The 13,643-nt window shown below is 37.0% G+C and overlaps 1 protein-coding gene across 1 annotated transcript in view; it reads left to right on the forward strand.

The window, feature by feature from the left end:
- The window catches only part of PRKD3 (protein kinase D3), a 158,679-nt gene that overhangs the window by 72,739 nt on the left and 72,297 nt on the right, over nt 1-13,643 (forward strand). Inside the window, exons 2-4 of the mRNA XM_007945066.2 lie at nt 2,121-2,259; nt 3,819-3,950; nt 11,042-11,199. Coding sequence (XP_007943257.1) covers nt 2,121-2,259; nt 3,819-3,950; nt 11,042-11,199 — 429 coding nt within the window. The remainder of the gene's footprint in view (nt 1-2,120; nt 2,260-3,818; nt 3,951-11,041; nt 11,200-13,643) is intronic.

Genomic DNA, 13,643 nt, shown 5'->3' on the forward strand with positions numbered 1-13,643 from the left:
TATCCTTCCCTTCAAGGCTCAGGGGTCGACGATTATCTTCTGTGTCTGTGTTAATTGGTTTCCCTTTTCTTTGTTGAAGAGGGTCTGTGCAAGCCTTCTGCCTAGTCCGCCATCTTGCCGGAACTCCTCTATCATAGGGAAGTTTTATTCTCATCTTTAATAAGGATAGATTTATGTTAGTCTACATTTTTACTCTAAAATTTTCAATTGAAACATTTTATATTTTTAGGTATATATTTAAACATTAAGTTTTATGAGTGTTGGTAACTCAAATAACTAAAAGGAGAATTAATATTATAAAAATTCTAAATATATCTGTATTTTTCCATCATTTACCCAGGTTTAAGAAATGCCAGTAAACCTTTTAATGATATTATTTTCAATTTGTAAAAAATTTAACATCCCTCCAAAAAAGAAAAACATTTAAGACTGTTTTTAGATATACGTACAAGATTTTTTGAATGGAAAAATTAAGGTCAGAAAATAAGATAAAACAGGTTGATACTTACTCCTAAAACATGTGCCTAGATACCCTAGACTGATGCTAGAAGTGGGCCACAAAGGGGTCGCTGTGAATCGGGTCTGACGCGATGGCACATAACTACAACAACAGTAGGCAAGTAATTAAGAAAATATGGTTAACTATATGATCAACTCATTCATCCTATAAGACCAACCATGAATATCATTCTTTTTTTGCATGGATCCTCAAAAAATAAGGGCTACCATATGAAGTAGGTGAACCATAACTTTAGCAATATCCCAGCATTAAATGGAGTTACACATTTAGTGTTGACTGTCATAGTAGTCTGTTCAGTGCAAGCCAGTGACATATCCATTAAGGAATATTCTACACTGAGCCAAAATAATCAATGAGCGTATACAATCCTGTTGCACTGGCTTGATTCACAGTAGAAATTTGCGATTATCTAGAGGAATGTTTCCCAAGACCCTGGTAGTTTAGAAAATGGTTTTACTTTTTAATTAATGGTTTAAAAAATTAAATATGACTATTTTGTATGACAAATATTTAAAATTCTCTTTTAAATAACAAAATTATTAACTATAAAAACTTTTTTAACACATATCTTCATATTTTAGTCTTTGATAAGTATCATTGAAGTGTCTTAGCACTGTAGTCACAAGAAGTAGAAGCCTTGAAATAACATACATAGAGCATAACTTTGTGAACAAATCTGCCTGTCTCCCACTGTGGCCAAATATTTTTAAAAAAACTACCATAATGAATCATATATTTGTAATTGGAGTTAGTGAACTTAAAGAAAGGTATTACGTAAATGGTAGAGGCTGTAGGTAGATTTGATAAAAATGTTGGAATTAGTTCTTGGGTGGCTGTAGTTTGGAAATTTCAGGTCTTCTACAGAACTGATTACAGTAAAAGTTTCTGCAGTGATGGAAGTGTTCTGTATTTGCACTGTTCAGTATGGTAACCATTAGCCGGGGTGGCTATTGAACACTTGTAATGTGGCTAGAGCAAAGAACTAAACTTTTAATTAATTTAAGTAATCACATTTAGCTAGTAGCTAACCATATAGGGCATTGTAGTTCTACAGGATGGGAAAGACTGCTTATCTTTGAGGCCATGTGAGAATTAAAAAACAAAAACAAAAAAAACACTGCCATTGAGTCAGGTCTGACTCATAGTGATCCCTCCTTGGGTTTACGAGCCAGTATCATTATGAAAGTAGATTGCCCAGTCTTCTTTCTGAGGAGTGGCTGATGGGTTTGAACTGCTAGCCTTCTGGCTAGCAGTCAGATGCCTTAGTCACTATGCCATCAGAGCTCCTATGTGAGAATAGAGTAGCAGTAAGTTCATGATTATCTTTTCTATGAGTAACTGAGTACAGAAATCTTGTATTTAATGGCAGAGGCAGATGTTTTAAGATAATCAATGTTTATTTTATTTTTTAGCTTTTGAACTTTAAAATAAATCTAGAGGCTTAAATAGTACATCATTGATCTTTTCTGTATTAAGAATTATTAGCAAATAGAGTGTTAGGCTTAAACTCTATGCTTAAAATTCTTTCATAAGATAGAGATAATTACTTTATAAAAATAGAAAGCTGTGGGCATACTTACACAGAATTATTTTCTTGCAGTTTCCAGAGTGTGGATTTTTTGGCATGTATGATAAAATTCTTCTCTTTCGCCATGACATGAACTCAGAAAATATTCTGCAGTTGCTTACCTCAGCAGAGGAAATACATGAAGGAGACCTAGTAGAAGTTGTTCTTTCAGGTAAGTAAGTAGGTTCTTTTATTTTGTTGCCTTTGTAACAAGGCTCCTCATTTTCTGTATTAAATGTTCTGTTCAATTATATTTGGTCTTTTTTACTATATCTGATTACTTCTTTCATCTGTAATAATAGTTACTCTTCCAGGAAGGTTATCACAAATGACAAAGTAGGACAATAGCCTTGAATTACTTATTTGAATTTCACTAAACTAAAAGAATTATAACTTGAACTGCAAGAAGAATATGCTTTTCTTCCCTAAGTCAAACAAATTAAAACAATTATACTGAAATTCTATTCCTTTTTCTCCATTTCTGTGAAAAGCATAGTAGAAGATAACTGGGATTCAGAAAAAGAATCAGAAGGAGAGGAGAAATAATGAATATATGGAAGAGAAAACTGAAATGATGATTGTTTCCACGGCTTAAATAGTACTCCTTTCCTTTTTGTTCTTAGTGGGCATTTTCCTACTTGTCTCTCTGCTGTTTGCTGCCACCCATTCTTGCCATTCCTTGTCCCTTAGCTCCCACTATTGCCAATTTCCTCCAACTACATGGGGGCAGGATTATTCATAAGGAGTTAAAGGAAGAAGAAATGCCAGACAAATACCATTGTAGGCCTACAATATTTAGTAGGCCTATATTTCTTGTTTGGCAGGAAAAGAGAGAGGAAGAATGGATGGAAGGAAGCAATCCATTAATGAGGGGTCTGGAATTCTACCACAACTTTTTCTTCCTATACTACTATTTGCAGCCTATTCTTGAAACACTCTATAACTGTCATCTTTCCTTTTTCGTCACCATGCCACTCATTTTTCTGATTTTCCCCATTCATTTGTACCTGATCATTTGTCTCCTGCACAGCAAGGCCAAACATCGGTATTCTTCCCAGTCTCTTTTCCTCGTCATTGCTGAAGGGCTTCACATTCTTTCCTCCCTAGAGATCATGTTCACTCACATCTGTTCCTTCTTTGCTATGGAACCTTCATCAAACTAAAGGGACATCCACTAAAGACTTGTGGATGGACATCAGCGGAAGGTCCTATGTTTACTCTTCAGTTGCTTGCTGAGGAAAGAAGAATCTCTTTCTCTTAACTGTTAGGGCTATAGAGAACAGAGAGCATATCCTGGAATCCTTAGTTAGAATTCATTGCCTTTTCCTAGAGACACATGTTATAAGTTGAGGTTAAACTCCACAGTATTTCTTTTTTTTAACTTCAGTGTTCTACTTCTCACTGTATTGTAAGTTAAACTATTTTAATGAACTTAATAGACCTAACAAATATTTGTAATCCTGTCACTATGAGAAAATGCTTTTGAAAGCCAAATACCTAACCTACAGACCTACTTTTAGAGCTCAAATTATTTGAAGCTCATGAACTTTTCTATCTAGAATATAAAAATCATAGTATTAAATGCTGAAAAGAATTTCTTTTTTATGGTCAAATGAAACTGTCAGAAATTCCCTGTACTTTAGGTATATCTTTTTACATAAATGAACATTCATAATCATTATAATACAAATATAAGGTTTATTTTATTTAACATTTTTCTGTTTCTTAAAGCTTTGGCTACCGTGGAAGACTTCCAGATTCGTCCACATACTCTCTATGTACATTCTTACAAAGCTCCTACTTTTTGTGATTATTGTGGTGAGATGCTTTGGGGATTGGTACGTCAGGGACTGAAATGTGAAGGTAAGTATTTTTAAATTTTTACAGTCATTTGGAATAGGATTTTACATTTTTTCTGTTTTTCTCTTATGAAGTAGATGCTGTATTTTTTAATCATCAGTGAAAGAACAAGATCATTGGCTGATGACTAGGGAGTACCCAAGGTTTAGAATTGGAGAGATTTAAACTCTGGGTTCTGACTGCCATTTACTGTTCCTTTTTTTGGGCAACTTAGTAAATATTTCTGAACATCACTTTCTCCTTTTGTAAAACAAAGTTTACTTGGTGACTTTCAGGAAGAGTAAATGGTTGAAGGAGGTTTCAAAAAAAAAAAAACCCATTGCTATCGAGTCAGTTCCAACTCTTAGCAACTCTGTAGGGCAGAGTAGAACTCCATGAGGTTTCCAAGGCTGTAAATCTTTATGGGAACAGAATTGCCAGATCTTTTATCTCATAGACCAGCTGGTGGATTTGAACCACTAAGCTTTTGGTTAGTTGTTGAGTGCTTAATCACTGTGCCACCAGTATTCCTTTAAATGATGTTAATATTGGTAGAATAAGGAATTCTGGTTGTACAATGGTTAAAGCATTTGCTAACCAAGAGGTTGGTGATTCAAATCCATCAGCTGTTCCACAAGGCAAAAAACCTGGAGATTTGCTCACAATTAGAATTTGTCGTAGAATGTCTTCCATGACAGAGACAACCAGGCTGCACATCTGAATTACCATTTGAAAAAATATATACGGGGGCTCCACCTTAAAATACTGAGTTAGAATGACTGGCAGTAGGCCCAGGGTGCACATTTCTGATTAAAAACAGTCCTTGAAGGTGGGGGAGTCTGTAAACTTTTTTCTATAAAAAGACACAGAGTAAATATTTTAGGGTTTAGGGGCTATATGTCTGTATTGCAGTGAACTCTGCTGTTGTTAGTGAAAGCAGCCATAAACAATATGTAAACAAATGAACCTGGGTGTGTTCAAATAAAACTTTATTTATAGACACTGAAATATGAATTTTATATAATTTTCACATATCACAGGAGGGATTTTGTCTGCAGGCTGCAGTTTGCTGACCAGTGCTTCATGCCAGTGATTCTCAGACTTTATTATGCATTAGAATCACCTGTTGGGCTTTTTAAAACATAGACGGCTGGACCCCGTGTCCAGAGTTTCTGATTTAGTAGACAAGTTATGGAATGACATCGAGAATGTCATACAGAAAAAAGCAAAAGGTCATTAAAAGATAGGAAAGAAAGAAAAGACCAAAGTGGATGTCACAAGAGACTCTTAAACTTGTTCTTGAATAGAGAGTAGCTAAAGCAAATGGAAGAAATGATGAAGTAAAATATTTAAACAGAGGATTTACAAAAATACTTGAGAACACAAGTATTATAATGAAATGTTCAAAGACCTGGAGTTAGAAAATCAAAAGGGAAGAATGAGCTCAGCATTTCTCAAGCTGAAAGATTTGAAGAAAAGATTCAAGTTTTGAGTGGCAATATTGAGAGATTCTATGGACAAAAGCCACCACTTGTCTGTCAGTTTGCCTTACCCTGGTGGCTTGTGTGTTGTTGTGGCTGGAGGCTATGCCACCGATATTTTAAATACTAGCAGGGTCACCCATAATGGAAAGGTTTCAGCAGAGCTTCCAGACTGACAGACTGGGATGAAGGACGGGGCCATCCACTTATTAAAAAAATTGGCCAGTGAAAACCTTATGGATAGCAGTAAAACACTGTCTAAAATATTACTGAAAAACTTTATGAATAGCCCTGAAACATCTGATATAGTGCCAGAAGATAAGCCCCTCATTTTAGAAGACACTCAAAATACAACTGGGGAAGAGCTGCCTCCATAAAGTAGTCAACCTCAATGATGTGGATGGAGTGAAGCTTTCAAAACTTCATTTGCTAAAGGGGCAAAAATCAAAATGGGAAGAAACATCTGCAAACATCCATTAATAATCAGAATGTGGAATGTACAAAGTGTAAATCTAGGAAAATTGGGAGTAGTCAAAAATGAAATGGAATGCATAAAGATTAATATCCTAGGTATTTGTGAACTGAAATGGACTGGTATTGGCCATTTTGAATCAGACAATCATATGGGCAACTATAGTAGGAATGACAAATTAAAGAGGAATGGCCTCATGTTCATTGTCAAAAAGAGTGTTTCATGATCTATCCTGAAGTAAAATGCTGTTGTTGTTGTTATTGCTGTTACGTGCCATTGAGTCGGACCCGACTCATAGCTGTTATGTGCCATTGAGTCAGACCCCAAGGAGGGGTCGCTATGAGTCGGGGCCGACTCAATGGCACACAACAACAGCAACAACAACAACAACATCACTACGGAAGTAGATTGCCCCATCTTCCTTCCGAGGAGTGGCTGGTGGGTTTGAACCGCCAGCCTTCTGGTTAGCAGCCAAGTGCTTTAGACACTACGCTATACCAGAGCTCCTAAAATGCTGTTAGTGATAGGATAATATCCATACACCTGCAAGGAAGACCAGTTAATACTATTTTTCAGATTTACACATTAACCATTAAAGCCAAAGATGAAGAAATTGAAGACTTTTAACAATTTCTGCAGTCTGAAATTGACCAAAAATGCAATCAAGGTATATTGATAATTAGTGGGTGATTAGAATGCAAAAATTGGAAACAAAGAAGAAGCCTCAGTAGTTGGAAAATAGGGCCTTGCTTATAAACATGACAGCAGAGATCACATGATAGAATTTTGCAAGAGCAAAGACTTACTCATTGCAAATATTTATTTTCAACAACATAAATGTTGGTTTATGTTGTGGACCTCACCAGATGGAATACACATGAATTAAGTTGACTATGACTGTGGAAAGTGGCAATGGAAAAGCTCATTATCTTCAGTCAAAAGAAGGCCAGAAGCTTACTGAAACAGACCATCCATTGTTCATATGCAAGTTGAAGTTGGAGCTGAGGAAAATTAAAACAAGCCCATAAGAGCCAAAATATGACTTTGATTATATCCCACCTGAATTTAGAACCCATCTGACCATCTAAAGAACAGATTTGATTGATGAGTAAAAACCAGACAAGTTGTGGGATGGTATCAAGAATATCATACGTGAAGAAAGCAAAACGGTCAGTAAAAATACAAGAAAAGAAGAAAAGACCAAAATGGACAGTCAGAAGAGACTCTGAAGCTTGCTCTTGAATGGAAAGTAGCTAAAGCGAGTGGAAGAAATGCTGAAATAAAAGAAATGGACAGCAGATTTCAAAGGGCAGATTGAGGATAAGGAGTAAAGTATTATAATGAAATGCGCAAAGACCTGGAGTTAGAAAACCAAAAGGGATGAGCATGCTTGGAATTTCTCAACCTAAAAGAACTGAAGAAAAAATTCAAGTCTTAAGTTGTGATATTGAAGGATTCCATGGACAAAATATTTGAATAATGCAGGAAGTATCAAAAGAAGATGGAATATATATACTGAGGCACATTACCAAAAAGAATTGGTTGACATTCAGCCATTTCAGGAGTTAGCATATGATCGAGACCCAGTGGTATTGAAGGAAAAAGTCCAAGGTGCACTGAAGGAATTGGTGAAAAACAAGGGTCCAGGAATTGACAGAATACCCATTGAGATGTCTCAGTAAAAGGATGCAGAACTGGAGGGACTTACTCGTTTATGCCAAGAAATTTGGAAGACAGCTACCTGGCCAACAGATTGGAAGAGATCAGTATTTTTGCCCATTAAAAGAAAAGTGATCCAACAGAATGTGGACATTATCAAACTATATCATTAATATCACACACAAGTAAAATTTTGCTAGAGATAATTAAAAAAATGGTTGCAGTAGTATACTGACAAGGAATGGCCAGAAATGCAAGCTGGATTCAGAAGCAGATGTGGAATGAGGGATATCATTCCTGATAAATGAGAAATCTTAGCTAAGTATATCTTAGCTGAAAGCAAAGAATACCAGGAAGATGTTTATCTCTGTTTCATTGACTGTGCAAAGGTATTTGACTGTGTGGATCATAACAGATTACAGATAACATTGCAAAGAATGGGAATTCCAGAACACTTAATTGTGCTCAAGAGGAACCTGTACATAAACCAAGAGGCTGTCATTCAGACAGAACAAGGGGATACTGCATGCTTTAAAATCATGAAGGGTGTGCATCAGGGTTATATCCTTTCACAATAGTTATTCAGTTTGTATGTTCAGCATATCATCCAAGAAGCTGGACTATATGAAGAAGAATGCATCACCAGGTTTGGAGAAAGATTCATTAACAGCCTATGATATGTAGATGACAGAACCTTCCTTGTTCAAAGTGAAGGTGACTTGAAGCCCTTACTGATGAAGATCAAGTACTACAGACTTCAGAACACATTACACCTCAACATAAAGAAAACGAAAATCCTCACAACTGGACCAATAAGCAGCATCATGATAAATGGAGAAAAGATTGAAGTTGTCAGGGATTTCATTTTGCTTGGATCCACAATCAATACACATGGAAGCAGCAGTCAAGAAATCAGATGTTGTATTGCACTGGGAACATCTACTGCAAAAGACCTCTTTAAAGTGTTAAGAAGCAAAGATGTCACTTTGAAGACTAAGGTGTGCCTAATTTAAACCATGGTATTTTCATTCACCTCATATGCACGTAAAAGCTGGACAATGAATAAGAAAGACCAAAGAAGAATTGATATATTAGAATTACTGTGCAAAGAATACTGAAGATACCATGGACTGCCAGAAAAAAGAACCAATCTGTCCTGGAAGATGTGCAGCTGAAATGCTCCTTAGAAGCAAGAATGACCAGGCTTTATCTCACCTCCTTTGCTCATGTTGCCAGAAGGGACCATTCCCTGGAGAATGATATCCTGCTTGGTAAAGTAGAGGATTAACAAAAAAGGGAAAAGCCTTAATAAGATGGATTGACACAGTGGCTGCAATGATAGGCTCAGGTATAGCAAGGATTGTGAGGCTGGCTCAGGAGCGGGCAGTGTTTCATTTTGTTGTACATAGGTTTGCTATGAATTGGAGCTGACTTGATGACAGCTAACAACAACAACAACCGGGGCAATATATTGAACAATGCAGGAAGCATCAAAAGAGATGGAAGGAGTACACAGAGCCACTGTACCAAAAAGAATTGGTCAGCATTCAGCCATTTCAGGAGGTAACATATGACCAACAACCAGTGGTACTGAAGGAAGAAGTCTAAGCTGCACTGAAGGAATTGGTGAAAAATGAGGCTCCAGGAACAGATGGGATTGATACATTTCAATAAATGGATGTAATGCCAAGAGCACTCATCTGTTTATGCCAAGAAATTTGGAGCTACATAGCCAGCCAACTAGAAGAGATCCATATTTGGGCTCATTGCAAAAAAAAGATGATCCAACAGAATGTGGAAATTATCAAACAGTATCCTTATTAACACAAGTAAAATTTGGCTGAAGATAATTCAGCAGTGGTTACAGTAGTACATTGACAGGGAACTTCCAGAAATTCAAGCTGGATTCAGATGAGGATGTGGAAGGAGGATATTGTAGATGTCAGATGGATCTTGACTGAAAGCAAAGAACATCAGAAAGATATTTATCTGTGTTTCATTGATTATGCAAAGGCTTTTAACTATGTGGATCATAACAAATTATGGATAATATTGTGAAGAATGGGAATTCCAAACACTTAAGGATGCTCATGAGGAACCTGTACCTAGACCTAGAGGCAGTCATTTGAACAGAACAAGAGGATACTGCATGGTTTAAAATCAGGAAAGTTGTGGGTCAGGGCTGTGTCCTTTTATTGTACTTATTCAGTTTATATGCTGAGCAAATCATCCAAGAAACTGGGCTATATGAAGAAGATGGCATTAGTATTGGAGGAAGACTCATTAACAACCTATGATATGCAAATGACACAGTCTTGGTGAAAGCTAAGAAGACTGGAAGTACTTATTGGTGAAGATTAAAGACTTCAGTGTGTATTACACCACAACATAAAGAAAACAAAATTCTCACAGTAAATGGAGAAAAATTTGAAGTTGTCAAGGATTTCATTTTATGTGGGTCCACAGTCAACACCCATGGAAGCAAAAAATCAAATGAGATATTATGTTGGGCAGACCTGCAAAGCACCTTTTTAAAGTGTTAAAGAGGAAAGGTGTCACTTTGAAAATTGAGGTGTGCCTCGCCAAAGCCATGGTATTTTTAGTAGCCCATATGCATGTGAGAGCAGAACATTGAAAAGGGAGGCCATCAAAGAATTGATTCATTTGAATTGTGGTATTAACGTTGTTGTAGTTATGTGCTGTTGAGTCGGACCCAACTCATAGCGACCCCTCCTTGGGTTTCCGAGGCAGTATCACTATGGAAGGAGATTGCCCAACCTTCCTTCCGAGGAGTGGCTGGTGGGTTTGAACTGCCAGCCTTCTGGTTAGCAGTCAAGTGCCTTAGGCACTATGCTACCAGAGCTCCTGTGGTATTGGTGAAGAATATTGAATATACCACGGACTGCCAGAAAAATGAACAAATCTGCCTTGGAAGTACAGCCAGAATGGTCAGACTTTGTCTTTTATACTTTGGTCATGTTATTAGGAGGGACAAGTTTCTGGAGAAGGATATCATGCCTGGTAAAGTAGAGGTTCAGCAAAAAAGGGGAAGACCCTCAATGAGATAGTGTAGACAGAGTGGCTGCAACAGTGGGCTCAGCCATGTGAGGATGGTACAAAACTGGACAGTGTTTAGTGTTGTTGTGCCTCAGGTCATTATGATTCTAACCTGACTTGAAGGTACCTAACAAAACAGAAGCAACAAGGGGTAGAGCCCAATAATTTACTTTTTAAAGAAGTTATCAGCTGATTCTTAGAGACCACATTTCAAGAACCACTGCTCTCAGCTAACTTACACTTTCTAAATAAACCTTTCTGCAGTTTCTTACAATCTTGAACTGGTTAACTTCCATTTAGCCTATTATCTGAGTTCTTCGTTAGGGTAGGTATTGCTGTTAGAGAAAAGAAATTAAATAAAAGAAGTGCTTGCTTTTTATGTATCACAATTACATGGTAAACTTTTGAATTTTTTTCCTATTTTTTCCCTTTTGAAATATATTTAGGCTGTGGATTAAATTATCATAAACGATGTGCCTTCAAGATTCCAAATAACTGTAGTGGAGTAAGAAAGAGACGTCTGTCAAATGTATCTCTGCCAGGACCTGGCCTCTCAGTTCCAAGACCCTTGCCGACTGAATGTGTAGTCCCTTCCAGTGAAGAGGTATGTATTAATAAGGTAGCAAGGGGATATTTTACAAGGTTTTCATTGTATTTCTATAGGATAGTGTATAACACCATCCTAGATGGTGGATTAGATAGTAAAGAATAGGAACTTTCATACACTTAAGAAACTTTAACGGTAGAGAGCAGAGCTTACTGATAATGATCAATTGCATTTTATATACCTTGGGATCACATTATTTATCACTTGGACCTCTATGATAGCCTTCTAAACAGCTTTCCTAGCTCCTGGTCTCCTCAGTTCATCTTAAACACTGCTGCCAGATCAAGTTTCCTAATGTATATCTCTGATTTTGTTACTCTTCTCTAGCAAACCTTCTGAAAAGCTGTTTTACTGAACATTACCTGAACACACCCCTGTTCTCCTTATCTTTGCTCTTGATTGTGTCCATTCCATGTGCTTTTTCTAGACTTAGCTCAAAACTACCTTTCCTGATTTTTCCCTTATCTCAAAGTTTTTTCCTTTTCTGAATTACATAGTGCTTTGTTCAAACCTACTTTATGGTGCTTATAGCATTTTCTCTTATATCATAGTGTTCATGTACTAGATTGGACTTAATGAGTTTATCATCTGTTTGGAAGAGACAAGGGTCATATGTTTATGTGCCTCTCTGTGCCCGGTACAATGCCTAGTACTTAGTTGTTGTTGTTGTTGTTAATGTGCCATTGAGTCAGACCCGACTCATAGTGACCCCTCCTTGGGTTTCCGAGGCAGTATCACTACAGAAGTAAATTGCCCCATCTTCCTTCCAAGGACTGGCTAGTGGATTTGAACTGCCAGCCTTCTGGTTAGTAGCCAAGTGCCTTAGGCACCATGCTACCAGAGCTTCCAAACTTAGTAGGTACTCTTAATAATGAATGAATGAGTGAATGACTGACTTCGCTGATCCTGACAGTATCCTACTGAGGTATATTAGTAGGTGTGTGTGTATGTGTGTATATACACACACACACACATACATACAGCTGAGACAGTTGAGACTTAGGTTATGTGACTTATCTAAAGTCACAGAGCAAATTAGAGATACTAGAATGAAAACTCAGATTTCATTTTTCTTATATCAATAATTTTTTTTCCTTAGCATGCCATACCCTTCAAGGCTAACGTTTGTACATATGAGAAGAAAAAAATAACGCCCTTCTATATTTGATAGTACTTGAAATGACTTCCATCTGTAGATTGTAATTTTTACTCATTTCTCTGTAACTCTTTGGGTCTTTTGCAACATCTACCCTTTGGGCTTGTCTTGATACCCTAGTCACAAGATACTATAAACTCGGGCACCTCTGAAGTCTTTTCACAAAAATCCCATATGTACATATTGTTTAGTCCTCATGTGAGATTTTTAAAGAAGAGTGCTGTGGCATAAGGAACTGGGAGAGAAGGGCTATTATGAACATACGGAAGAGCTTGAAAAAAGAGTAGTCATAGAGAAGTTAGAGCATTTTGTATACTGAACAGCGTAAGGGAACTTAGTTGTGATGGAGGATGATACAGTAGAAGTATCTAGTTTTAAGAGCCCTGCAAATTATACTGCTATGCCAGCTACCTCCAGTCAACAATTACTAGCCTGGGAAACATCAGAAGAGAACAATTGGATAAACTGTTATGTTATAACTCATTAATTTATATTTTAACCTGAAGAAGATGAGAACCCCTTACAAGAATATAAGAAGTAGAGTGACATATTTGAAGTGGAAGCTGGAGAGTGGAATGCCTCTCAAGAAGTTTATATCTGTCCGTTAAAGCAAGCATGCACTCTTTAAAAGAAAGATGTACAGTGAGAGAAGAGATACTTGGAAGAAATTTAGATTGAAGAGAGAGCAGAACAAGAGGACACAGCAAAGAAATAGAAGAGATAGCAATTAGAAAAGAGCAACTCAGATTCCAGAATGAAGGTTAGAGACAAGCTAATAATGAGTATGTACATACTTAAAACCAGAAAAACCAAACTCACTGCTATCAAGTCCATTCTGACTCATAGTGACCCCCACTGGGTCTCCAAGGCTGAAATCTTTACGGAAGTAGATCACCTCATCTTCCAGAGCATCTACCATTTTCCAGAGCAGCTGGTGGGTTTGAACCACTGACCTTCTGGTTAGCAGCGAAATGCCTTAGCACTTTTATGTCAGGCTTTATGTTAGGTGCTTTTCTTACCTTTTCTCATGCAATCCTCATAAGAATCCTCATTTCACAGATAAGGAAAATGAAGAAAAGCTTCTAAGGAGTCAAGAGCATTATACTTTACTGAATACTCAGATAAACTTGTAAAAGGCAAGATGGGTAGAGAAACCTTTGGATCTGATCTTGAGGTTGTTGTTATTTGCAACAGTTTCTGTTAGAAGTCAATTAAAAGGGAACCTAGTAAGATTGATATTTGGATTTCAAGAGTTGGAAACAAAGAAGAATCACCAGTAGCTGGA

This window comes from Orycteropus afer, unplaced genomic scaffold, assembly GCF_000298275.1.
Source record: "Orycteropus afer afer isolate SDZICR_OR568_19922 unplaced genomic scaffold, OryAfe1.0 scaffold00131, whole genome shotgun sequence".
Classification (NCBI taxonomy): domain Eukaryota; kingdom Metazoa; phylum Chordata; class Mammalia; order Tubulidentata; family Orycteropodidae; genus Orycteropus; species Orycteropus afer.